Raw genomic sequence first — 27,511 nt, 5'->3', positions numbered from 1 at the left:
GTGTATAAATATATTTATTCAGCTTTTATATTAATTTTAGTATTACTACTGAATAAAATGCAGATGTTTTAGATAATATACATACAATACAATCTGTAAAGTAATAGTTACAGTATTGTGTATTCTATGAAAGACATGCTATAGCATTGTTTACCAAACAAGTTTTAACTGAATTGTGAGTGTAAAAAGTTTTTTTTTTTTTCGTTTTTTATCTCCTATACTTATAAAATTGCATATAAATCTGCAGCTTTAGTGTTTTATTTTTTTGTTTTGTTTTTTTACAAAAATCTTTGCAAAAATATCAACTATGGTTCACAGATTCTGTGTGGCCCTGCTTATAAAATACAGATGGCATATGCAAAAAATATAGACCATGTAATCATTTTCTTTTCCCCAAACCATTTTTTCTACTGCCACCACCAGGGCTGACAAAGAACAGACCAACATAAACAAACCCTGGGGTTCACAATATCACATAGAAGTCCCTTGTGCTCATCAAGTCTCTATTTGATTAATCGAATATAAAGAAAAACTAAATATTTGAAATATTTCATAAGACAAAACAATATTAAAACAATTTAAAATAAATATTTTAAATTTTAATATATTACATTTATTTTGTCCTGTAAATGACAAATCTGAAGTGTGATATTAAGCTTAACCATTCATTCAGCAATCAAAACATTTGATTATTTTGAACTTGCAAGCTGAATATTTATGTATTTATTTACTTATTATTATTTACTATATTAATATGAACTTCAAAATATTGTTATACATTATAAACACTATATAATACATTATAAATATATACTGCAATTTTGAACAAGCTAATGGTTCTGCTAAAAGTATTTAATACATTTTTTTAATTTTTGGGACTGACCCCAAAACTTGTATCGATTTGCAGTATGTAAATTTGTAATATATTTATGCAGATTTAACCGTGATCTCATTAATGACACTGAAAAATATGACTGGTTAGTTATTCCAATGGTTTCAGATTTAAAAAGGTTTTCACTATTAAAAACAATGATTTCAATGGGGGGTTTTTGATGTAATGCAATAGAAAAACAAAAAAAAAACCTTAAAGGAGTTATTTGTTTCTCTGGGTGAAGAACATTTAAATAATCTAATAAATCCATTTCCAAGGATTGCAAGGTTCTTCATAGAAATACTGATGCTATTAAAAGACGACCTTCATTTTTAAAAGTGCTTTCACACTAGCACTTTTGGTCCAGACCCGGGTTCGTAGATGTCAAAGTATGTTATGTTTAGCTAGTGTGAACGCGGTCTTCTAAACTCAGGTACACACCCTTGAACCTTACCCGAGTCCGCCTAAAAGAGGTGGTCTGGGGTACAGTTTGTGTGAACTTTGTACGGTTCACTTCTGATATGAAACACATCCGCCAACTATAACAAACTTTAGCTTTCAGAGCGTTCATTCGTGTGTGCATGTCTGGGTATCACCGACCTTGGTGACAAGCGGAACTGACCCAGTGCAAATAGTGATAATGTTTGCCTGTCTCCACCAAAAACGTCTTTAGCAGACATCGCGTGATGTTCTGAACATTTTAATATTTTTGCGGCAGATAGACGCAAGTGAGTATTTTGATTTTGGTGACAAAACCACAAGATTCAGCAAAAGCAGAATGACTTTGATATGCGTACATCTCCATTTTGGCATTTGACAGCCCATTGATGACTCTAGCATACCGAGGTTCAGAAGGAAAAAAGACGTTGTAAACACAAAGCAGCCGAGGGGGGACAATCGAACTTGGGTTCGAACCCGGCATTCGGACCAAAATGTGAAAGCACCCAAAGTGTAAAATTGTATTGCTACATCAAATACCTAAAGAACAACCTGGTAGCAGTGTGGGAAGTAGCATTTTTATATAGGTTTCCTGCACTGTCCTGGATTTTCAAAAATGTCAAAATCTTTGCTGAAAAGCAGCAAACACATCTCCATTAGACTGGGCCGAACCAGCAAACCTGTTGCTTAGCAAGACATTTTGCACTTGTCCTGCTAACTAAAGAAGAAAAGGGGAAGGGATGCAAAGAAATAGTGAGAGAGTAAGAACAACAGTGATAAAAATCAGAGGGAGAGAAAGGTTAAAAAAAAAAAAAAGAGCAGGGATAACTGTCATGATTCCAAGCATCAGCCGCCGCCACCCGCAGGTGAGCGCATCAGATAACACAAGGTGCCGATGCCAGTGACACTGAACCTCAAAAAAAGCAACAAGGACACACACACACACAAACATACAGACAGCCATCACAGCTCGAGTGTGCCCGTTAGCAGGGGGATTTATTCTCTACATACGGTGCCGGGTGGTTTGAGGGAGCTCGGAGCTGATCACAGAGGATCCGAAAACAACATCCGTCCACTTTCACACTTCAGTGGAAGAGGTGGCCCCTCCCGGCAGGGCTGCGTAGTCTTGCCATCTGGAGAATAAATCGAGTGTGAAGTACAGTATAGTTTGGGACCAAGCTCCGTGGCGGCAGCTCAGCAGTCAGTTCATTAGTTCCAAACTTCCAGGGATTGGAGCTGGGAGGGGGGCAGTGCGGAGCGAGGCTGCCACAGAGAGAAAGGGGAGGCGGGCAGGGAAGGAGAGGGGGGAGAGGAGCCGTTGAGTGGAATGCCCCAAACTGAGCGGCAGTCTATAGGGCATCTCTGCCACAAAACACACAAATAAACAAACTCGCCCCCGGAGCGAAAAAAAGACAGGTGTAGCCATCAGCCCCTGCTGGAGGGAGAAAAGGGCAACTTCCAACCCCTCCCTATCAGTAAGCAGAGATATTTTTACATACTAAGTGTGTGAGAGTGCCCAAGTCCTGAGTGGCAGTTAGCAGTCACTGGGCAGCCTGAACCGTCTGTCACATGGCACCAGGATCGGCTGAAAATTAGCACTGGTTTGCCATGAGGGAGAAGCACAACAATAAAGTGTGGTGACCTAGTGTAATGACAATGGAAAACACTATAAAAGTCTATCAATCCCAATGGTTATTCTTTAATGTTTGCCTGTGGGCTTTACAAATGCTTAACCAATCAAAAGTATTAAAAAGAGCATGTGACTATTAGATTCACAAACTTTTGTAAAGCCTCAGAAATCACCATTTCCACCATGAATGACTTTTGTACATAATTTGTACCGTCTTTACTCATTTACAGACCAAGAACTTGTTGTCTTTGTCTTAACTCAAGAGAAACTTTGCTTTATGCATCAATATGATTACTAGTGGAAGAATCGGGTACAATACTGTGGTTGAGTACTCATAGTCCTTAAAATGTACAAATACCAAGAACTGATTTCCCATAGTGTGTATACAAACAAAGGAACAATGAATGAGGAGAGTATAAAAATGGAGATATCAGAGACAGAGCATGTCTATAATGTATCTAGTTTTAATAAGATATCAGACAAAAATTCAATATTTATGCCTGTATGTAGCTGCTGTGAATGAGTGAAGCGAGTGAAGTGGATTGAGCAAGCAGTGACGCAGAGATTGTTAACGACATCAATGGAAAGTATGTAGTTCAGTTAAATGTCAATAGCAAAGAAAGCAAAATGATGCACATATTACTAGTGTTTCTTGCCAGCAAGGTAAGGTAAGACAGAGAAGGAGAGCACTGTTCTGTTGTATCACATCACTTAGATTGAAACTAAATCCTACATATAAACAAAAAATACAGTGCGATATTCACTATGAATAGCCATACCATGCTCAGCATAATTGAGCATTTGCCAGGAGTATGAACAATTTTGGGCTTGAACGTGTATTTATTGTATATACAGTGCTCACCATAACTTAGTATGCCAATGGAATATTTTTCTCTATTTGTCAGTGAATATAGGCAATGTATTTTGGTGCATTTAATCAAAACAGATTTATTAAACAGATATACTTATTAAATAATATCTTAGTAACCAAACATATTTAGAAATCGAAAGACAATACAATTAAATTCAAGCTAAATATTGCAACAACAAAAACCTACAAAATTTCAACAAAATTGTTCCTTTTTTTGATTCTCTTATTTTTTTCTTTTTAAATTTGTATTTAATATTTTTCTTTAACATATATATTTGGCTGTACTAGTTTTTGGGCCATTATCGTAAGTTATTTTGTTAGATAAGCTCCAGATTTGGCTTCAGTTCTGACTAATCTAATGTATATGCACAAATATAATATTGTATAGCTTTCTATTAAAATATGAATTTAAAAGATAGATTTGTGAGGGGTGTACGCATATATGCTGAGCACTGTATTTAGAAATGTCAAGCCTAATAGGTTTTAAAAGCGAAACTGAAATGAATGAATGAATGAATGAATGAATGTGAAAAATGTCATACAAATACAATACTTGCATAGCTCTCTCATTCAATAAGAATACATGTGCTGCAAGTTTTGCTTGCAGTTTTACCATTTTTGAGTCCATTTAGCATTCTCTGGTCTGGCTGGAACACTTTTAGCATGGCTTAGTATAGATCATTGAATCAAATCAGACCATTAGCATTTCACTTTAAAACGACCCAAGACTAGCAATAATTGTCCCATTTAAAGATTAAACTTTGTGTAGTTACCAATGACTGTAAAAAATATGGACGACGCGACAGCCCCTTTTCTCATTGAATGCCTTGAGGGCAAAACGCCTGCTTGACGGGCACAAACTGTCGCAAAAGACTGCTGAAATTGGAGCCTTGACATGCGCAGAAGGACTGTCTGATGGAGCCAGAGGAGGAGCCGCGAAAATGAGCAGAGTCGAGCTTCCAACCAAACGCTTTATGTAAAATCAACTACGCTCCCCGAACTTCTCAGCATGCGTTTGCTGTCATATCAACACAAATGGATGTAATAACGTTAACAAATATGAGGGTTTTATATATTCAATCATGCCAGCTCCGGGTCGCAGCGCATAACCTACTCGCGGCATCGCGGGCTGATTCCGGCTCGCATCCGGCAGTGTCGGCTCGCTCAACCGCCGCATCTGGCTCGATTGACTTGGGCTGGAATAGGGCTTTGAGTCCAGGCATCCGGAGTAGGTCCAGCAGAGGTAGTCAGTCTGAGCTCTGAGGGGTAAGTCTCCGGCAGGCGAGAATCTAGCCGAACTGGTCCGAGTGTATTTTTACATCTGGGTGGCTAGGCGTGTATCAGCAAACTAATAAAGCCCGAAAAAAGCCCTGACCTTAGCGAATAAACAGTGTTCCACCAGGATCATGTATGTCAGAAACTGTAGTTTACTGCTGAACTCATTTTGTCATGGTAAAATAACACAGAAATCAAATAATAACACTTCAGTCTCCTGCCGAAGCTCAGACGCGCTGCTTTGAGAAACTGTCAATCACAGCTGTCAATCACGATGACACGCCCAGCATTAAATTACTGCTAAAAACAAACTGTTTACAAAAATGAAGATCTGCACCTATTTCAGCACAATAACCAGTGCCTTAATCGACCAGAACCATCTTTCGGGACATTTTATTGCAAGTGTAATAATTTTTTTTTTTGGGCTCAAGTCTCCTTCATTAACACGGAGGAGGCGGGCTTTATGACTTGTACTGCAGCCAGCCCCCAGGGGGCGATCTAACGGCCGAGACCTTCACTCAAACGCAGGCTTGCGGCACACTTGGTAGTTATATTCTGTACGAAGAGTGGTGGGAAATTCAAAGTCGCTATTTCCTAGGTCAATATGGCTTGGAACTAAACTCTCCTCCCAGCGTAATCATGAAGGAACTCAGCTGCCATTGGATTAAAGAATACGGTGTATATAACTAGTTCATAAAAAAAGCAATTATTCCACCACCAAAACTATCACTGAAAATTATTTGCTTCGTACTGTGGCTGAGCGGTTAATGCATATGCACATTCATACACTCAAATATATAATATTAATATCTTCCAGCAAACATGATTTTAATTAATCATATTAAACTGATAATTTTGAATAATGCCACAGCATAATATTGTTTAAAAAAGATCTGTGAATGTATATCGTGTGACACTTTCCTTTAGCGTTCTACGCACTGACCCAAACAAGAGTAACTGATCTGCAGGAGTATTATTTAGTGGTGCAGGGAAATAAAACATCTACCTATAGGTATACACAAACCCCCATGGATTTCCAATTGCCAGGATGGGGAAAACAGCTGAGAGTGTGGGAAGTGAAAGAGCGGGTGCCGAGGAGAGAAGTGTGTTTTATTATTGAGTTAATAACTCATTTTTACATTACGCAGTTGTGTGCTAGCAAATAAATAATGGATCACAGCTTTCCCTGTACCATGCCAGGCTCTTTAAAGCTAACATATGGTCTTTAAAATTGACTGCATCTTGTACGAAGGATTGTAAGTGCTTGTAGCCTTGACAGATTTATACCATCAAAAAGCCGAGAAGCAATAGGATTATCTTTCAAGCTTTTCGAGAAGTACATTGTTATTTTCCAGTGTGAGTTATTAGCATTTTTATCTGGAAGACTACAGAGAGTGTTAATTCTATCAGCCCTGACAGGAACATGAGCAAGCAAAAAGGAACCCGCTTAGCTCAGAGAGAAGACCCGAGACCCTTCTCTAATACCATTTTCTCCTCTCTCACATCACCTAGCATTATTATTCCTAAAAAATCCTATCAAGGTAGAGCCCCAGAGAAGAAATGAATTGGCTCAACAATCTTATTTTTTGTACTGCTCATTATAAAACAGTTAACTTTGACAACATACATGCTGAGGTCTTGCGCAAACACAATGACATGTTATGATCACAGTTTTGACAGACTATGTTCACACTAGTGAGGTCGGATTTGATTAAAAACTAACTGTGTATTGAATGCTGTTTGTGCAGCTCATATAAATATGTGTAAAGGCTGCCATCAGAACCTTAATTTGTGTTCTGCAGATGAAGAAAGCTCTCAAGGCATTGACACAACATAAGAATGATTAGCAATTTACATAAGTAACACTTTTCGGGTGAACTATCCATTTAAGACACTTTGTGTAAAATCAGAGAACGTCCTTATCTTCCAAAGACAGCAATGGTCTCAATCTATGGAAAAGTATAAATAAAATAACCAAAAACATTGTCAAATAATGTCATGTGACTTCCATGGTTCATCTGTAATCATACAAAGCTCCAAAACACCATTGTGTACCAGAAAACTCAGTAAAAATGACTTTGTTAATCAATGTTTTTCGTTTGTTTTCTACAGGCAATACACCATATTTATGTTGCGCTGCTGACTCTAAAGCCTCAATCACACTAAGAGCGACTTGTGTCGATAAATAGACAAGTGACGGCTCATTTCAATGCAGAGATGAATTTTCGGCAACCTCCATCTATGTGTGCGACAGAGACCGCTGGCAACCAGGTGGACGTGCCAAAGTTGAGGATCCTTCAACTTTATGCAAATGAAGGCAAATGAAAGGCAGCTACAAAGTCGCTGCTAGTGTGAATAAAGCATAAACCAGCCTTAAACGGTCACGAAACACCAAAACACATTTTTTGAGATGGTGACTGTCATATATGTGTCCCACATTACTAAAAACACTATTAGGACACATTTCACAAAAAAAGTGAAAATTGGTTGTTTTTGCTTTGAGCAAATTCGTTTAACGTCACAGTGATGAGATCATTTAGTAAATTCCACTGTGGAGATTGGCTGTTTGTAACGGCTGGTACAAAGTGACATCATTTAGGACGTACTTCCACTATGTACAGTTGCCTTGAACCAGGCCGAAGCATACTTGTCCCTCCTCCTGTCTCCCCCAATGGCCCGAACTCACATTGCATTCGTGCCAAAGTATGCTTACATCATCGATGATGCGCTGTTCAGTAAGAAGCGCTTTCGCACAGCAAAGTGGAGATTTCTTCAGTTATATCGTTTTAGTTGTTTAGGATGCAGTAAAACTGCCACTTTTGATGCTCATAAACAATCATAAAGTCCTCGTGCTGCAGTTATTAAAGGGTTTGCTAAAGGTGCAGCTGATGTGCAGTGATTGGTTTGAGTCTTTAATAATCTAACAACAGTTTGCGTTCGTTAAACAGTAAGAATAATTAATAAACACATATGAAACAGTCCTTTAAAAGTCATGTCTCGTCTTTCAGTTTGGGCTCTGAGTTGAACCATGCTCTGGCACACCCCTTCCAACCAGGCATGGACCGGCCAACTGAACAGTGCCTTAGCCTGTTTCAGAGCACTCACACTCCTCAAACGATCCGGGAAACGAGCCTAGGCACAGTTCGAATAGCATAGTGTGAGTGCGCCATGAGTTTTCAGTACATCTGTTCATTAATTCATGAGAAAGACTTGGTTAGAGCCAATCAGCGCACTGTATTGGGAACCAGAGACGCCACATTGTGTTGCTAACCGTAATTCAAGTTTTTAAAGACATACCTTAAGATCTTTGCACACCGAAGTATAAAATTTTCACGTTTTTTTTTTTTATATTCAAATGCGACACATGCGTTGTCACATACACAAACCTTGCACACAGTCTGATGCATATTTATAAATCCATTAGGAAAAATGCAAAACATTTCAGAGTCAGTTCAAGCAGTATGCTTTGTTTTTCTCTTTTTTTTCCCTTTTTCTTCTTCTGTGTAGAGGAATAGGCTACATATTTTGTTCATCCAACAATGCATTGAGGCAGTTCAGCTCATTATCAAAGAGCTGCGCTGGATTATCCCGGAATGCAAAGTTTATTTCAGGAAATCAGTGGAATATTTTTCATACATTGCTTGTGAGACACACATTCACGTATGTAAACAAAGCGCTAAATCTAATACTACTTTAATACATTGTATTGCCTATAGTAAATTCACACCCTGATGAAGCTGGACGAAAGAGAAGAAACTGAAACAGTATTTCTGGTGCACAAAAGTGATCTTGGACCTTCATATGCTAAACCACTCTAGTCACATGGAATGTTACGACAATTTTAAGGCTCCTCTTCTGAACTTTGAAGATTAATTTCAAATAATTTCTAAATTTGAGTTCTAAATATGAACAAGGTCTCAGGGGACTAAAACAAAATGAAAGTAATGGTAACATTTTATTTTGATGGTCCATTTGAGTATTAGTAGACTGTCTGCCTAATATCTGTTGATAATGCTCCTTCAACAGACATTTAACTGACTATAAGAAACTTAGCAAGTATAGTACATGTCAACTTACAATAACCCTAACCTAACTGTCTACTTATAATCTTATGAGAATTAGTTGAAATGTAGATGCATTGTAACTTAAATTCAACAAACGGACCAAAGGATTTTTTACTTTTGGATAAGTCACAAGAGTTGTCCAAAAACAAAAAAACAATGCTCAAGCATAACTGATATTTTTCCTGGTTGCTCTAAACATAACACATTGACTGCTATGTGAACCAGGAATTTTTTTTTTTTTCACTTTGGATAAAAACAAGCAAATTACAAAAGTGAACATGCTTAAAATGCTGTCAAAGATGGCCCAAGTTGTGACCAAGTCTCTAATACAAAACAAAACATGTCCAGCATTAGTAGATACGTTCTTGAAATCTTTTCCCTCACTTAGCTGTGATAAAGAATTAGTGGGTGTTGGAAAACATTGGGATCCATCACCTTCATTTCAGGGGTCACTGTTTGGGCTGTCTGTCAAACTTTTTCCCGCTCAAGCAGGAATAGCCTCTGGCTATATCAATCATCTTTATTAACATGACTTAAAAACCTTTGTTAGCTGATTCCTTTCCACTAGTTCTCCTTTTAGCTCCTGCTCCAATCACGATTTCATGGAGAGGTAAACAGGGCCAATTGGCTGGCTGTGTGGGCGGGTCGAGAATGCTTTTAACCTGCAGCATCTGCTGAAGTCCTGCTGTTTGCTCAGTGTGAAGTGGGCACCTTGTTTCAAGTGAATGTGATAGGGGGGCATTTTTGCCTTTATTGGCACATAATGGGACGGAAATGTGCTTGTTTTAAGCATTGCATTTAGGTAGCTTTCTTTGGAGTGATTAAAGATCAGCACCTGGCTAAAAGAGAGCTTTAATTGATGGGGATTTTGTGTTTATGTCTCTCAGAGTCAGGTGTTGGATGAAGAATAAAGGTTGGTACCTTCTTGTTGAGGGCGACTCCATCCTCACAGTCTAGAACGGCGCAGTCCACATCCAATGAAGCCAGTTTTTGGAGTTTTCTCTCATCGTTGCCTGGAACGTACAACACGGCACGGCGTGGTATGTATTTCAGAGTGGTGCCAGGAGCATGGTGGGAACGCTGGCTAGAATGACACCAGGGAACCGCAGACAAAAGCAGACGACTTATCCCCCTAAGAAAATACAAGCTTTTTACTATGTATTTTTCTATATGAGGGTCAATGACACTCAATAAAACAATTCAGTATATTTAAAAGAACAATAATCTAATAAAAGTCTAATAAAAAAAATTCATGAATAAATAAATGTTAAGTATTAGTTTTAATCCATAAATGTTTGATAATACGTCTTCAAAAAAACAAACAAAACTACTGATTTAGGGCAGAAAACCTGTCTAAAAAATAAAAGATGTTTGAAAACATTTTATGATTTCAGAAATGTCTTTAGTGTAACAAAAGTATTAAAATGAATACTTTTAAACAATACAAAACCAATTCAATATATCAAAGAATGTGTTAAGCTACATTTAAAAACTGCAACTTGTGTAAAAATGTTCTTTTTGTAGTTATCCACTTGTTTGCTGATCTCTCTTTATGCCTTCACACATGTACCAAACCTCTAGCTAATCTCAAGTACTTAGCCTGAACTTCAATTTCCCCTCCAAATCTTTACAAACTGAAGAAACAAGGTTTGTTTTCCTTTCAGTCCTCTAATGGATAAGCACTGCTGACCTGAGGCTGTTATCTCTGACAACATCAGAGCAAACGCTTCTTCTCTAATGCTAATTCACAATGGCTTAGCAAGCACAGCTGAATAAATCTATTTAGGGCCAAGCCAGTATGATGTGAAAGAGACTTGGGAGAGATTACATACCCCAGCACTAAAACAAGTCCACAAATCTGTCTGGTAAATGACTTCTAGAATCTGTCAGCTTTCTGTTCCCCAGCGTCAGGGCTAATAGAGGTGCGCGTTTATGGCTTAATTTCCTTCAAACACATTTTATCACACACTAATAACCACTGTTATGGCTCAGACACGTTTTAATTGTTTTTTCGCTATGTCGGGGTGTTCAAACAATTAGCGTTAATAAATGCGCCAAATAATTGGTATCACATACAACTAATTACAGCAGGGAACAGTCTTCGCCTGTCGGTTCCTTGCGATTGCACATGAAGGGACCGTATTAGTTGACTGTATTCCTTTACGGCCTGACAAAAAGAAGGGGGTAGCGGAGTGTTTTAAGGGGGAGTAAAAGGGTGAAGTATTCTCTTTTGGTCTTTGTTGTCAAAAGAAGCTAAAGTCACTTCAATTGCCACTTAATCCAATCCTTCACGCTTACAATTGCCCTCAAGAACCTAGCAAGCATATTCTCGACTGAGATGATGCAGCTATACCAGGCAATTAAAAGCAATTCAGGTAGTTATGGCTGCGAGCACTTTGTGGGCCTAAGTACATAGAGTCTCGGCAGGGATTCCCAACACTATAGTGTTCGGATTTGTTCAGTGGCAGTAGCTCAACAAGGGGAAGGTGGAGGCGGAGATATGCAAAACCTCTCTCTATGTGGACAGAGAGCGAAGGGAGGAACTTGCTATTACTCAGGACCCTCAAACCTTACAGTGCCCGGATTGGCGATAAAGAATACAAACAGCGAAATTGGATAGAACAATCGCAAGGGAGGTAGAGGGCATTATGCATGTACGTGTGCAGGGGGCTGGCGAAGTAAACGGGTAGAGCGAAAGGGGGAGGGAGGATCCAAATTAAATCTTCTACATTCAATGCATACTGCTGCAGGGTGAAAATGTTAAAAAGCCATTTTAAGTGGGCACTTGAAAAAGAAATAAATTATCGTGTAAGTAGGAGGCTTACAAAATGATGGCACTCGTAATTAAAGAATAGATTTCATAAAGGAGCAGAGAAAAAAATTAAGAAAAACTCCATGGGGGAAGCGAGGGGTTTCCTTGATGGATCTTTATCAGAGAGAGAAAGGGAGCCCGAGCAGATCGCTTGACGGAGGTACAAGAGGTCTAATAGAGAAACGCCATTCAGCGCTACTCTCCCTTTATGCCTTTTTAAACACAGTAGGGGTTTCACTTTGCTGCAACCTAGCTGCCACGGGGGAAAGAGAGGAGTTTGCTTTGTTTAGTTGTTACTCTCTCTTTTATGTTTGAAGGAGATAGAGGAAGGAAAGACAAGTCGGTAAATTCAGGAAGGGTTTTTTGCTGTTCTCCGAGGGTGGCGTTTTAAAAAGCAGGCGTCTGGCCTCTCACGCGAGAGAGCGTGATGATGTGTGTGCAGCAGGGGAGGATGCTGGCTGCGCGTTCGTGTGCTGTAGACACGCACACGTCTATGTCATGGTCAAATTAATACATGAATAATAATCAAGCTTCTAATAAAAGATTTCATACTGGCAAAAAAACATTTATCATGGTGACGGAAAAACAATATTTAAACATTATTGTGTACCTCACACTCTCATTCACTTAACAGTATGTATAATTTAATAGTTAACATAAGATGAAAGTCTGCAGTTAATTTATTCACCCTCAGGCTATCCAAGAAGTAGGTGACATTTTTTTGCTTCTGTAGAACATTAAGCAAATTTTTTAGCAAAGACTGTGGTTCTTTGTAATTTGTATAATGCAAGTCAATGGCTACCATTAAATACAATTTATTTGCGTGGCTCCTGAAAACACGTCTTATGAAGCAAGTCTATGCAAGAAACTAAACAACAATACACTTAATCCATGAGAAAAGTGAAAAAAAAACCTGCCTATGTAGAGTGAGCTTTCTAATTAACAGGGTTATCAATTTAAATTTAAGACTAAGACCTTTTTAAAGACCATAATGAATAAAATTTATGACTTGCAGAAGGCTAAACGCCAAATAGCAAAGATAAAACCTTAAAAAAAAACATTAAAAACAAATGTTATTGTAAGGAAGATAATTAAACCATATTAATAAGTAAATAGAGTTAAAAAATAAACATTTCTTAAAACTTTTATTGAAATATATTGTTTAGTACTGTAGGGTGAAGACATTTTAAGACTTTAAGAATGGTGCATGGTACAAGCAAATACGTCAGTTCCTGTGAGATGTATGGTGCCTTTGCTGTATTGTTGCTTATTCAAAGTGCTGCAACCTATATAAAAAGTCAGATTACATTTGTATCCACAACCCCAGTCAAGAAGAGAGCCATATTTCCATGCCATTCTCATACTTCGATGTGAAATTTGCTAAGAAACAAGGTTGGAAATTAAATTAAAAACTTTTGTAAATATTGTCCAGTTTGTTACACAGATTGATTGTTTCACTTTACAAGACCTCAGGTTTATCACAATTTGTCATGGTCATCAATAAATCTAAGAGAGTGTTCAACCAAAAATAAAACCTTTGATTGTTCAGTTACCTTAATGCGTTTCTAAACTTGTATGACTTTCTTTTGTGATGATGAATTGTCAATTTTCTTTAAACAAGGTTGAATCAATGTTTTTTGGAATACTCGAGAAAAATGTAACAATAAACCATAAAGCAACTGAAAATCAATTTAGTTTTTATGAATAAATCTGATTGAAAAGGTGTTTTTAGAAAAGCTTTTTCTAAACCACTTATTTTTTATATTTTCTGCTAATCTGCCACTTAAAGAACATGTAAAATCAAAACAGACCATATAATTTTGTTAGCTCACATTGCCAGTTATTTTGGTAAAGTTTTGACAACCAACTGAAATGATGAAGAGAAGGTGTCTGTTAGGTTGTAATAATTCTTCTTCTCGTCTTTCTGAATGAAATGCCCACTTTACTACTTCCAATAAGGTTGCAGCAGAAAAACAAGTCATGCCTGGTTTCTTATTTAATATTCCATTTCTGTAGGAACTGTCTCGTGAAAGAAAAAAATGTCTCATCTTCCGGTTCATGTGGACTTTAATGATACATAATAGTGTTCATAAGTGGAGTTATGCTTTCTTTAAAGCGGTAACCTAGAAAACATTACATCATTGCTGTTTATTGTAGGTCAATAGTTTCACAAAACTAAAGTGAGACCATTCCGTTTTGCTTTCATTTTTAAAAATTAATTTATTTTCCTTCAGCTGAGTTCCTTTATTCATCGGGGGTTGCCACAGCGGAATGAACTGCCAAAGTATTTAGCATATGTTTTACATAGCGGATATCCGTCCAGCTGCAACCCAGAAATGGGGAACACCTATACACTCTCAAATTCACACACCTATTCACACACTACAGCCAATTTAGCTTATTAAATTGACCTATATTGCATGTTTTTGGACTGTGGGGGAATCCGGAGCACCTGGAGGAAACCCATGCCAACAGGGGAGAACATGCAAACTTCACAAAGGAATACCAACTGACCCAGCCGGGGCACGAACCAGCGACCTTATTGCTGTGAGGAGACAGTGCTAACCACTGAGCCACATTTTAAAAAATTATATAGTCTAATTTAGATTATATAGTCTGCTTTCGTGTTTAAAAACTACCCATGTTGAATGATTAAAATGCAGTAGTTGACTTTAATAGGAATGAGCAAAGGCAAAGCCTTACTTTGGCCTAATCCCAGTTCTACCCCTTAGTCCTTCCCCTTAACCCTACCCCTCATTTTGCGCGTGTCCGTAGTGGTGTCCCAATTCTCTTTAGCAACAGCTGCACCCGGAAGTAAGGAGATGCACAAATTAGTATTTTTTTTATTATTACGATTTTTTACAACAAACAAACACGTTTTAATACATTCATAACCGCGTTCATGTTTTACCGTCATGCTTTAAAAAATAAATAAATAAATAAAATAAAAAACGCTAAATTACGTGATCTATCTGCAATCTATAAACCCTAATAACAACTCCTGTACAGCAGTCCCACAACTTTGACACTTGATGACACTGGAATACCCTGTCAGAAAAGTCTAGTGGCTGTCAATGAGCTTTTTACTGTGTCAAGAAATTGCGAGGACATATGATGACGGGTGCAGGTGCTGTAGTGCTGTCCCAATTCTTAGGGGTACATTTTGAAGCCCTTCCCCTTAACCCTCGGTTGTAAGGGCCAAGGGGAAGGGGAAAGGGGTAGGGGTACAAAAATAGAATTGCGATTGGGCCTTTGTGTGCATTGAATATTTGTTTCAAAATTTCAATTTTAGCTATGAAATATTTCTATTTCACAAAGAAATTTGCAACAGTAGCCAAATAAAAGCTACACTTTTTTCATTTACTGTATAAAAGTCGTTAATCTAATTTTGTTATCAAATTTTTAAATAAAAAAATGTGAATCATATTCTGAAATTAGGCAGTCATTACAGTTTTTAATCAATTACATTTTTGCTTTAGGTTTTTTATTACATTGCTCTGTAATATGCATCAAAACTATACAAATTTTCAAAAATAAAGACAAATAAAAACAAATTCTCATGCACAATTACTATACAACCTGAGTGTAATCGAAAACCAAAAACACCATTAAATTAGATTCAGTGATTCAAAGTCCATATAGCACGTTTCAAATCCATTTGATTTTAAGGAGTCTTCAATCAGCACAGACTATTACAAATCAATCTGACTTGAGAATTTAATTTTCAGGTGGAGGATGAAGAGCTGCAAGATATTGAAAAAGTATGACATTGCGATATGTTATTTTGCTGCAACATATATTGCGATATGATTATCACTTTACCAGATGACTATAGGGTGATAAATTCTTTTTCTATGCCTTACATCTGCATAAAATCTAATAAATTAAGCATATATAAATACAACAGAGAACAAATAAAGGCTAAATAACAGTGCTTTATGGTTATTCAGAATTCAAATATTAAAATATATATAAATAATTGTATATTGTAAATAATCTAATCCTGCGATGTGACTTTTACACACAATGTGATATCCATATATGGATGTGATTTGAAGACACCACCCCAAAAAAAAAATTTTTTTTTTTAATCCAGAGACACTCAGAAGCACAATCACACAACAAAAATTACATCTGATACTTTTTAAACTTTTTAATGAAATGGCTGTTAACACAAGTTTTTTTTTTTTTTACATGGGTTATAACAGATCACACTGATGCTGCAATACTGAAGCACTGCAAAAGTAATTAGTATTAGCTTATGCAGTAGCTTGCAATGTTGGCTTACTTAGCCATGAAGTCATAAAACTTTGTGGCACACCACTCTCACATTATAAACCAACCAGAATCCTGTTTAACAATGGCTAATGAGATTTTTATACCAACTTTCAATATAGTCATTGGTTCACAAAAGTCGCTGCAGGAAAATGAGCTTATCTCCCAGTGATTTATTTGATTACATGATTTGCCCACTTTTCATTTGGATCCTCACTTAGCTAAGAAAACCCTGAAATTAATAAGCATAATAGTAACTCAAGTGGCCAATATTAAGCGTACAATAATTCACATAAAAAGCAACACAGACCATGGGCAATAAAAAACAGCAATAAATGTTATTATGGCACTATACAGCAGCTCTGGAACCATTTGGAGAGGGCCGACCTTCCCGACCAGATCCATACAGCGCTTCCGAGATACGCAATCTGGACCATTTTATTGTTACATCTGTCCAGCATTTTTCTCTGTCATTAAACTATGATATATGTTTTATAAGTTCGCCGAGCCCTGATGTGGACAACAATTTCTGCACTGCTCATTTTTCTGGACTTGAAAGAATATGATAACAGGGTGGTTAGCTTAACAGTTAGTGGATTTACTGGTGAGAGTTCTGAGGTTTTCTCCTTTTATTTGCTTCTAGACAGGCCTGGTCCTCATTAAATGCAAGTCTGGCTTCCCTATATAAGAGGACCAAGAGTGAATACAGAAAGCTCTGGACACTGATTTTCATCAGCTGTAGCTCCATTACTGTCCTACCAAACTGTACTGTTGTGTCTAAAAAAGAAATGTTGATCATTAACATTTACTGTATGTTCTTTCTTAATCACTTATGTTCTTTTTCCTCTTATAAACTTGAGATTAGAACCTAAATAGGAGGTCTGAAAATACATGGGGTCGCATACCATCACTTTCAAAATGCCAACTTTCCGGGAGACGTGACGTGAAGATTTACTGCACAACTTTAACATCCACATAAGTAGCTATTATATTTCTCCTAATGATACTGTAAGCTAGACACACAAACTAAGAATGCTCTCGTTTAACCGCCCACTGTGTTCACTCTGGCTAAAACATAATGGTGACATTTTAAATAATAAGTGTGCCAGTCCCATGATGCAACTCGTATCTGCATTTTATGATAAAACAAAAAGAGCAACATTTCATCCTTACTTGTGCTGACAGAACAACCAATAGGCCAATTCTTCAGCAAAACCTCACTTTAAATGGGCTGTGAAATCAAAAGGTGGCAACAAAAATAAAATGGATCTTTTAGACAACACCGTTAAAAACAAAGCCAGTCCAGACAAAATAAACAAGGATTTCTCTTCTGTTTTGTCTGCCTTCTAAAGCATTGGATTTCAGCCTTTGAACTCTTGTGTTTCATGTATTTATAAACAGCCCTGGACACGGCACCATGGATAAATATGTTGTCCAATTTAACCCCCCTTCCCCATCTCATATAAGCACTGTCAACTGCAGCTCTTTCAATATGCAGATTTCACAATTATTTCCAGCGTCTGGCAGCAACAGCAGTAGCTGTGTCTAAAATGCACAAAATTAAAGATTTGTGTTTCTACCCTGCGATAATCAGCATCTTTTTAATATGCAAACTATTTCCAGGAGCTGTCGTGTTTGGGTTTTTAAATTAAATTTAGGAATGGGTTGGGAGGGAGTGGATGAAACAGAAGGTATTGAAAAAAAAGTAAATCAATGCTGTGATGCATAAACATGAAATTTCGGAAAGACGGTGGAGAAATAAATGGTCAAGCAGTCATCAATATTTATCCCATTTCCGGGCCTTGTTTTGCCCTCCCGCCTCCTGGCACCAGGCTAAAACAATCCCAATAAAAGCTGCTTCTCAGCATGGGATCAGCCTTGTTTTCCAGTTGGAGGACACAAGGTGCCACTGTTAAAATATGTGGCCAAATTAACCATGAGGCACTGCCGAAAGTCAGAGAGGAAAAAAGTGAGACTTTCTTGCTTCGTTCTACGCCTTACATTCCTCCCTCCCATCCCAAACCGATGGACACATCGGATCCTCTCGTAACAGGATCAGCTGTTGGCTGGTGACCCTGGCAACAGTATCCCAGAAGTTGCATGTTCTCGGCTTCTCCATCGTTCCCCTTGCCGCTGCCTCATTAGAGTGGATTTTACGCCCTAATCTGCACAATGAGGGTGAAGTCATAGCAGTTATATGCACTGGCCTACACGTCTACCTGTAATCCTTGTGAAAAAGGGTTCTCTCTCTTTCGCAAAGCTGCACACACACAATGGCTGACAAACCGCAAACTCTAAGCTCTAATTCTTTTTAACACAAAGGCTCAGACTACAGACAGCTCAGCTGTCAAGCATCAGTGTTTTTGTTTCCTGGACCAAAGACTCTTGACTGTCCGCCCTCAGCATGAGGAATGTCTATATCTAATTCACACACAAGTGTAAAATAATAATGCTGACCTGTTGTTGAAAGTTACCTGTACCAAAAGAACTTCTGCAAGTGTGTGCACTAATAACAGCATAAAGACTAAAAAGTTTCAACTCACGCCAATGTGAGAAACCAGCCGCTCAATTCAATTCTCTTCCACAGCAGGATCAACGCTGAAAATGTTCCCATTAATTTTTCTTTACAAATAATTGAGAAGGCTCCATCAAAAGGAGAGAGCAAGCAATGGGTGTGGGGAGGGCAACGGGGTTAGCTTTTAACTTAGCATTTTTATTGACTCCAGGAAAACAAAATAAGGGATCCTACTAAGAGTGTGCACTCGGCAATAGCCATTCAGGCCTTTGGAGCTCCATTGTAGCACTTTGAAGGGTTTGAAAGGAAACCCCACTGGTGAAAATCCAGTGGAACATCTCCACAACAGAGCACAACTGTTCCCTTCGGCTTGAATGGGAGGGACATAAAAGGAAAGATGGACTTCTGAGGTACAGCCAGAAACAAAGGCAACAAAAGTGCTGATCATGAGGGAAAGACACAACTCGTTGCGGCAGAGGAGCATGGAGAAAAGGAGCCTTAGACAATGGCACTCACGGCCAAGTGACACATTGAAGAACCGAAAAATTTACACAAGAGGTGCTTCCCTCCCGACTTCACAAAAAACCCACAAGAAACTGCTGGATGGCTGAGAGGCAAGAGTGCCCCGGAGAGGAAGAGCATGACCAAGAAAAAAAAAAAAGCCAGACTAACAGCAAACTGTAGCCAAAAAAGTGCACACAACAGCAATAGTATTAAAAAAAAAGAGGAGGGGATCTTGTTTGTTTAGAGAAAGATGGAAATATAAAGGTAGAAAAGACAGAATAACAGAGAAAGTTTCTCCTGTCTTTTTTTGCACTAAAAGGTGAATCCATGATGCATTCGCAGAGTGAGAGCTCTGCCACAGCGTCACTATTACTGATGCTCCACTCTGTTCTTTTCCAGGACTTTTGAAGTACCTCTTTGTGCATCAACACAATTAGCTTTTAACCCCTGGAGAAACATTCATCCCCACCCACTCACCCATTCAACACGTGGACGACTCTTAAAGAGCAGATTGCCTTCATCTTGTCCTGATAAAAAGGCCCTAGTGACTCAAGACATAAATAAATAAGTCCCATCTATAATTATCATGCCCTCCACTAACATTTCCCCAGCTTATTCCCGACACTTTGTTGGAACAGAAAAGATTCTTTTAGCAGAACCAGCGTGCGTTGTCCATTTTAATGGGTGGCAGGGATTCATTTACAGTTATATCGTGTCACCTCCAAGACTGAGAGCATCTGAGCACAAGCCGGCGAGGAGGAGTGGGGGGAGTGATTTGTTTGACATGTTTTTATAAAATCTCTCCAAACGATGGCCGCCTCCCCTTCGCACCAGATCATTTGCATGCTCCAACGCACAGCCCCAGCCTGAAAGATTAATGCTGATATGCATACAGAAAGAATGGATTTTGAGATATGCATAGCAGGGTTTGAAATGTTCTGCGCGTGCCTGTCCTTAGAACTTACGATATGCAAATAGTACTGCACTATTGGAAACTTATTAAAAAAAAACATCCATTCTAAAAGGATAGTTTACCTAAATTTTAATGTACTGTCACAATTTACCTACATTCATGTCATTTCAAACCTGTATGCTTTCTTCTGTGAAATGCACAAAATTATGCTGAAAACTGTTTGAATATAATTGTGGACCCCGGTGATTTTTATTGCATTGACAAAACAGTTTTATCATCATGATTTTTGCTTGTTTTCAAAGAAAAGTCATGAAAGATTTGCATTGACATGAAAGTTAACAAATGACAAAATATCTGGGTGAACTACCCCTTTTAAGTTAGACAGTAATGTATGCCTTTTATAAACAACATAAAAGTAGCTGTTGAAAATATGAGGAAGGAATCACACTTCAATGACTTCAAAAATAGAGAGAGAAAAGAATCAATATTAAAGTGAATCAAAGAGAACCAAAAATCTAAGGAATGCATTGTTATATTTATATTTAGTCATGATTAGAGGTATACTAATATTCATATCCTTAACCATATCATAGAATGCATTAGTTACTACAAAATTAATCATCCTATCACTTATGCCAACAGAAAAAGAATTGACAAAGCAAAAGTTTAAATAAGATCTACTATTTTACCCTTGCTAATGACAGAAAGCATCCTAACTTGCATTCCCAGGCAAAAGTTGCTGTTGATCAAGTAGTGCTCTGCCCCACACAACTAAAAGGTGCCCTTCTTTAACCCATGACTTCTCCTTTCCCTTTCACTTTAGCTGATTAATGGATCAACGCTGTAATTGATTAGTGGCAAGGTGTGAATTTAACCAGAGTTCAGTGGCAATAATGGTCTCTCAACAATAGCATCTGACGTAAAATGTAAAATGATAGCCTGCAGCCTGATGGCCATCAAAGGAGAGCAGCCCACATAAAGAGGCCAGCTATTCTCTGGAAGCGCTGAATTTCTTTGGGCTCTTTTCTCTTGGTAATGCTGTCAGTTTAACTGACAGGAACCATTATGGACGGTGCTTGTCAGCTCACCTTCATAAAACAAGCTGTAAAACAGCAAATAACAGGCTTATATGGCTTCATTATCTGAGGCACTCTAAATCACAGTGGAGGCGCTGGGTTCTCGTGTGAGCGCGGGTGTGTGTGTCTGGGTGCATGTACCATCCCTTCAGTTCAACCCTCAACAGAGAGGGCAGACAGGGCGTTTTAAAAGACTAAAAAGAGGGAGAGGGAGAAGTTGAGAGGGTCAGTCTCTTCAGTAAGCGCTAATAAACCTCATCCTTTTCATCAGTCACAACGGCAAGAGAAGCCCCTTGCATGTTCACCAATCATTATCCAACACGTTATTAATTAGTCTACATCCCCTCGCATAGTTCTGAACCGAAGTGATCAGGGGCACCCAATGTTAAGATAAAAATGTACTCACAGTGGGACACAACCAGAGAGGAAAAGAGTGATGGAGAGATTGAGGGACAAAGAGAAAAGCGTGAGGTTAATAAAAGTACTGCTTAAATGAAATTATTTAGGTAATGTGACAGAACGGGGTAGTCGAGGCACAGATGGAGACTGCATCTGGGAGTAGAAACCTTTTGCCACTGCAGCACGCTTGATGAGCAATCGGTTTTATTTATTTCATGCAAATAGACCTAGGCCTTTCACTAACCTGACAGCAGGGGCTGCGAGGTGTTGGCCTGAGCATTTCTGACTGCTTGGTGAGGTGATGGGGGAAAGAATTATTGTGGCAAAAATGTATTATTGCCACATTAAACATATTTCTTTATAAGACGAGTTGATATAATATTAGGTCTCACCACAGAAAAACAAGCACACTTGCTTGATGAGGTTAAACCAAGGGACAATGAGGTGCATTCTTATATTATGCAGCACCTTAGATTTTCCTCCAGAACTTTTTTGTGGAATTCAAGCATGTGGTTAAGCTTTTGTTTATGCTCATTGATCCATTAACCTTAATTAACACCACTTATCTTATAAAGTGATTGGTTTTCTTGGATCTTACCACTTGATTCACACGGATTTATTTATGGGCCTCTATCTAAATGTTTTATAGAGTTTTGGATGATTAGAGATGAAATAGTGACAGAAATCTACCAAATTTGACTTTAAATAGACAAACAGAAATCTACTAAAAATGTCTTCATTTGTACTCCCAAACATGTATGAAATTCATTTGGGTTTCAATGATATGATGGGTTTTGATAATAACTTTGTTTCAATAAAATCTAACTCCTGATCCATCATATACTGATTATTATATGCTGATGTCTCCATTAATCATATAGCTCAGATGTTGCGCATCACAAATTGAAATATTGCTGCAGAGAAAAGAATCTTATGTCAGCTTTGAATGTCAAATGCTATTGGCAGTCACATCATGCTTATATACTGGAGTGTCTTTTTGACTCGGAGAATATCAGAGCAAAAGCTGGATTGTTTTCAGCATAAAAACATTAAAAATTACTCTGTTCTTTGCATACAACATTGTATGACTTGGAATGCAACAAGAATTGTTTGTACTGCATTTATATAGTTGTTTCTTGCAAAAAAAATATACATGTGACTTCATTAGTACATGTGACTTTTATGGCCCGCTACTTATTTATGCTGTTTAGAAAGGGGTAGGTTCAGGGTAGGTGCTCCAAAATATTTCTGGAAGTATGTTTAATGATTTATATTTTAAAAATACATGCAGTTTAATAGGATGCATAATGCGAATGACCAAACGCATCGGAGGATCCCACTCATCATAACATGACGCTGAAGGGAAACCCAGAGCGTCACAAAACAACAAGAAGGGGTCCTGACTGAGCGGCAATATATGCTGAGACAGGAGTGAGAATATGTTGCTTATTTGCGATGATCTAATCCCTAATAAATTTTGATAGAAAAAAAAAAAAAAAAAAAAAAGCTTACGGTTATTTTTCCTGCAAACTGAGGTAGCTATTTTGCTGAATCTATGTGTGTGGAGGTTTACAATAACATGAAACACATACAGATGAAGTCAAAGTAGCGCACCTTTGAATTTTTTTTTTCTTTTTTAAATATTTCCCAAATGATTTTTAACAGAGCAGAGAAACTTTCACAGTATGTCTGATAATATTTTTTTGCTTCTAGAGAAAGTCTTATTTGTTTTATTTCAGCTAGAATAAAAGCAGTTATATTTTTTTTAAACACCATTTTAAGGTCAAAATTATTAGACCCTTTAAAATAATTATTTTTCAATAATCTACAGAACAAACCATCGTTATACAATAACTTACCTAATTACCCTAACCTGCCTAGTTAACCTAAATAACCCAGTTAAGCCTTTAAATGTCACTTTAAGCTGTATAGAAGTGTCTTGAAAAATATCTAGTCAATTATTATGTACTGTTATCATGGCAAAGATAAAATAAACCAGTTATTAGAAAGGATTTATTAAAACCATTATGTTTAGAAATGAGTTACAAAAAATTTTCCCTCCTTTAAACAGAAATTAGGGAAAAATAAACAGGGGGTCTAAAAATTCAGGGGGGGTAATAATTCTGACTTCAATGGTATCTCTTAATTTTGTTGACACTTTTGTTCAGAGTATTTCTAAGCTGAAGACTACAAAACATCTTATGTGAAATTTTGCCCAAATAAACCAATCTAGAGTAGCAATGAAATTGTCATTTTGCTAAGCATTTAGGTCTGTTTTTTTATTATTACAACAGCTTTGATTGATTAAATAATTGACTGAATTGTTGTTCCCTTATTTGATTAATTCATTCTTGGCTTCTTGAGTATTTCATTAATTCTTCCTTCCTTCAGTCATTTTCTTGCTTCCTAGCTTCATTCATTAGCAGTAATATATAACACTAATATATAATACAATGACAACAAAATGATTAGCAAAATTAATGCAGATAAAATGAGAAAATAATTGGAGCGGGCGAGCCAAATTTGAGAAGTTCTACAATGCACAGAGTCTGCGTTTGGCTGAGACAATCAAACGCAGTAATTGTTTGGTAAACAGTGTGATTTGAGCAGTGAGGTTGGAATTGTTCTAGACACAGCAGTAAGTGAGGATGGAGAAAGAGGGAGGTGGAACAAGAGATCAGTGTGACTGTCTCTTTAAAACACAGGGAGGGACAGAGAGAGAGAGAGACACTGTCACAGGTTGAGCAGGCTGACTGATTAGTGTTTGTTTTAAACAGCAGTGCTAAGATTGACGAGTCCCTGCCAGAAGCTCTGCATCCCTGACATTTTCACTCACACCCACTCCCACTTACTCAAATGAACTACAAAAGACATTAGATGACAGAAATGACTTTGGAAGGGAAAAAAATACTTTGAAAAGGGACATTTCCAAAATATTTTCTTAGAAAATATACCTATAATTACACCTATAATTAAAGGATGTTGTCAATAGTTGGGGGATTTCTATATATTTGCTACGGGTTATAAATGCAGTGTAGAATTTCCAGGATTATTTTTTGATTACTTTAAAAATCAAACAAGCTACCATACCCTGGCAGGCCATTTTTACACCTAGCATTAATATGCATCTTCAATGGCCAATCCCAAGTGGTCAGCCAGAGCATAGTAACATTTAAGTTTAGTTTAGTTTAAGTGTAGTTTTAAAACAGCATAGTATGAATACATAGTTTTGGTGAGTTTTTGTACTCATCCCAAAGTAATTCGATAAAATGTGTTTTTAAAAGTGGACAAGCTCAAAATGTTTTAGACTTCAATGGAAATCTACAGCATTATTTTTTAAAATGAGCCAATTTTTTTAACATAAACAATGTGAATGCACTTCCCCATGACCACAAATAAAGCCAAAAAGTACTGTAAACTAAAATTATTAAAGTATGTTGAGGTTCAATGTACATAATATTATCATAAGGGTGTGTGCATTTGAACTGCTGGGTTTTGTAGCTATGCATAATTTGTACAGGTTTGTGCAGGTTAAATTTCATATATTCATTTAATTTTCTGAGTGCACGTAGCATATGTTCACTGGCAATTTTTGTTTTTGTAACTGCGCATACTTTGTATTTGTAGATAAACTAAAAATGAAGTCTATAAAATGGCAAACATTTTCTTGGGGCATCAATTCAGAAGTTAATCAAAGAAAAGCTGCATAAACTGAACAGATGTGAATGTTTACAAGCTATTGTGGCAATGGAAGCTTGTGTACACAAGAGATTCTGTAAACAGGTTACAAGTACCTTCCTTTGTACAACTCGAACATGAAAGAATACAAAAACATTTAAATTGGTTAAAATGAGTAAGCATCAATCATGTCTGTAGCTCAAAATGTCCAAGATGAGTTACACTACAAAGTACTTAATGTATATGTCTGTTTACTAATCTAGCGCACATTTTGAAAATGTAGGTGTGCAATTAAGCATAAAACCATGCACCCACGCAGTCTTGCATGCACCCACACACAGGTGGCTCAACCAATCTAACCTATATGTCATGTCAAAGGAAGAACGCGCGCACACACACACATTCACTTAGCCCCAGACAGGCGTTGCTTTGTCATACCTCTACTCTCGACAGGCCCTGCCGTCTCCACGCCACGCTCAACTTTTCTGGCTGCACTCCAAAGCACCTCAAACGCACGGCTCGCTCTGTCCCTCCGCCATATGGACAGATCTGAGCCCTTTGTAGTCATCTCTCTATGGAGGGCCTACCTGACTAAAGCCCAGCGGACTGCGACCTGCAGGGATGAGCATGCCGGCGCCAGAGATTGGCTCTTAAACATGGCGTAACACTTGCCATCTGACTGCCTAAACAATCTGCACCCTTTGAACACACATAGACACCAGACGGACATAATGTGGCTGAAGTAGAATACTATCAAATGATTTGCTTTACGTTTTTCCCAATTTTAACCAATCTTTAGATTTCAAATGGAAAAAAGCTATCAAACGTAAGCTACACCATTGTGCAATGAAAGCCTTTAATGGTGACAAATAACATTGAACTAAAAACCTATTTGAATAAACGTTAGTCAATGGAATGTTCAGTGTTTTTTTTTTTTTTTTCAAATTATTGAAATCAGGAAAGCATATAGCGACCCAAGACTCCCAAGCTTCAAAAGACAGCAAGCATCATATAAACTCCATAAACGTAACCCATATTTTAAATCTTCTGATATTCATTGTTCACTTTCTTTGTTGTGCATCTATGAAAATACCCATAACCTTGATACTACAACATGTGCAGACGGGTTTTGAGCATCATCCTTTTTGTGAGATAAAATGTTGTGTAACTGCAACACAAACATACTGTATGGCCTACAAATATTTAAACTATAGCACGCAAGTTGTATGATCTACTTTACTGGATCTGTCTTGTACTTTCTGAATGTCTCACACAATGTGTGAGTTCACTGAAAGGACAAAAGCAGTGTGAAGATATCTCTTTATTTGCTTTAAAAACAGAATGTCAAACAGGTTTAAAATAATACGAAGATAAGTAAATGATGACAGAATGTTTTATTTTAGAGTCACTATTTCTTTAACTTTTAATTTAACATTAAGACGTCAAGATGCTTACACAACAATCGCAGGGCATGGCCCATAGCAGCATGTGTGTGTGAGTGTGCGTATGTGTAGAGGAAAGATGGATGGTGTAGCTGCACCACAGGTGGCTGAGGCCCAGCACAGGGAGGATACGGGTCAGAGAGACTCTGTCTCCAGCTTTGTGGATATGAAGGCAGCCCATGTGTCTCTTTGAACAGAACAACTGAACAGAGAAGAAATAGAGAGAGCACATAGACACAGAAAGACACAGGTAAGACCTACCCATCTGTCCAGAAGCCTCCTGCTTGTCAAAATGATACACACCAGGGTCAGAAATGCTTATTAATACATAAGTTTTTTATTCATTATTTTTTTTTACTTATTACCATATTTGTTATCTTTCATATCAAATAATTTAATTACTACTAATTATTGCAATTAATACAAATACAATCAACTGTAAGCATTAAGCATTTTTAACTTATGATTTCAAATGAAATATTAAACAAAAGATCCCCTTACTGTAATAATGACAAAAATAAACCAAATAAAATCAATTATTGCTCAATATTCATAAAAAGAACTCTTTACTGCAATGACAAAAATAAAACAAAAAAAAATCTATTATTGCTCAATATTCATAAAAAGATCTCCTTACTGCAATAATGACAACAAATAAATAAATAAAATCTATTATTGCTCAATATTCATAAAAATATCTCCTTACTGCAATAATGACAAAAATAAAACAAATAAAATCAATTATTGC

At 37.5% G+C, this 27,511-nt stretch overlaps 1 protein-coding gene across 3 annotated transcripts in view; it reads right to left on the bottom strand.

Annotated features, from left to right (window-relative positions):
- clybl (citrate lyase beta like) overlaps positions 1-27,511 on the bottom strand; it is a 91,664-nt gene that overhangs the window by 34,732 nt on the left and 29,421 nt on the right. For 2 of the 3 annotated variants that reach the window (NM_001037416.2, XM_073912208.1), the window contains exon 2: positions 10,071-10,281. In NM_001037416.2, coding sequence (NP_001032493.2) covers positions 10,071-10,281 — 211 coding nt within the window. Of the gene's footprint in view, positions 1-2,320; positions 2,649-10,070; positions 10,282-27,511 lie in introns of those variants that run through there. The other variant, XM_073912207.1, reaches the window with a different exon arrangement.

This window comes from Danio rerio, chromosome 9 (genome assembly GCF_049306965.1).
Source record: "Danio rerio strain Tuebingen ecotype United States chromosome 9, GRCz12tu, whole genome shotgun sequence".
Lineage (NCBI taxonomy): Eukaryota > Metazoa > Chordata > Actinopteri > Cypriniformes > Danionidae > Danio > Danio rerio.
The sequence above is the reverse complement of the archived record's forward strand: the minus strand, read 5'-3'. Positions and strand labels throughout refer to the sequence as shown.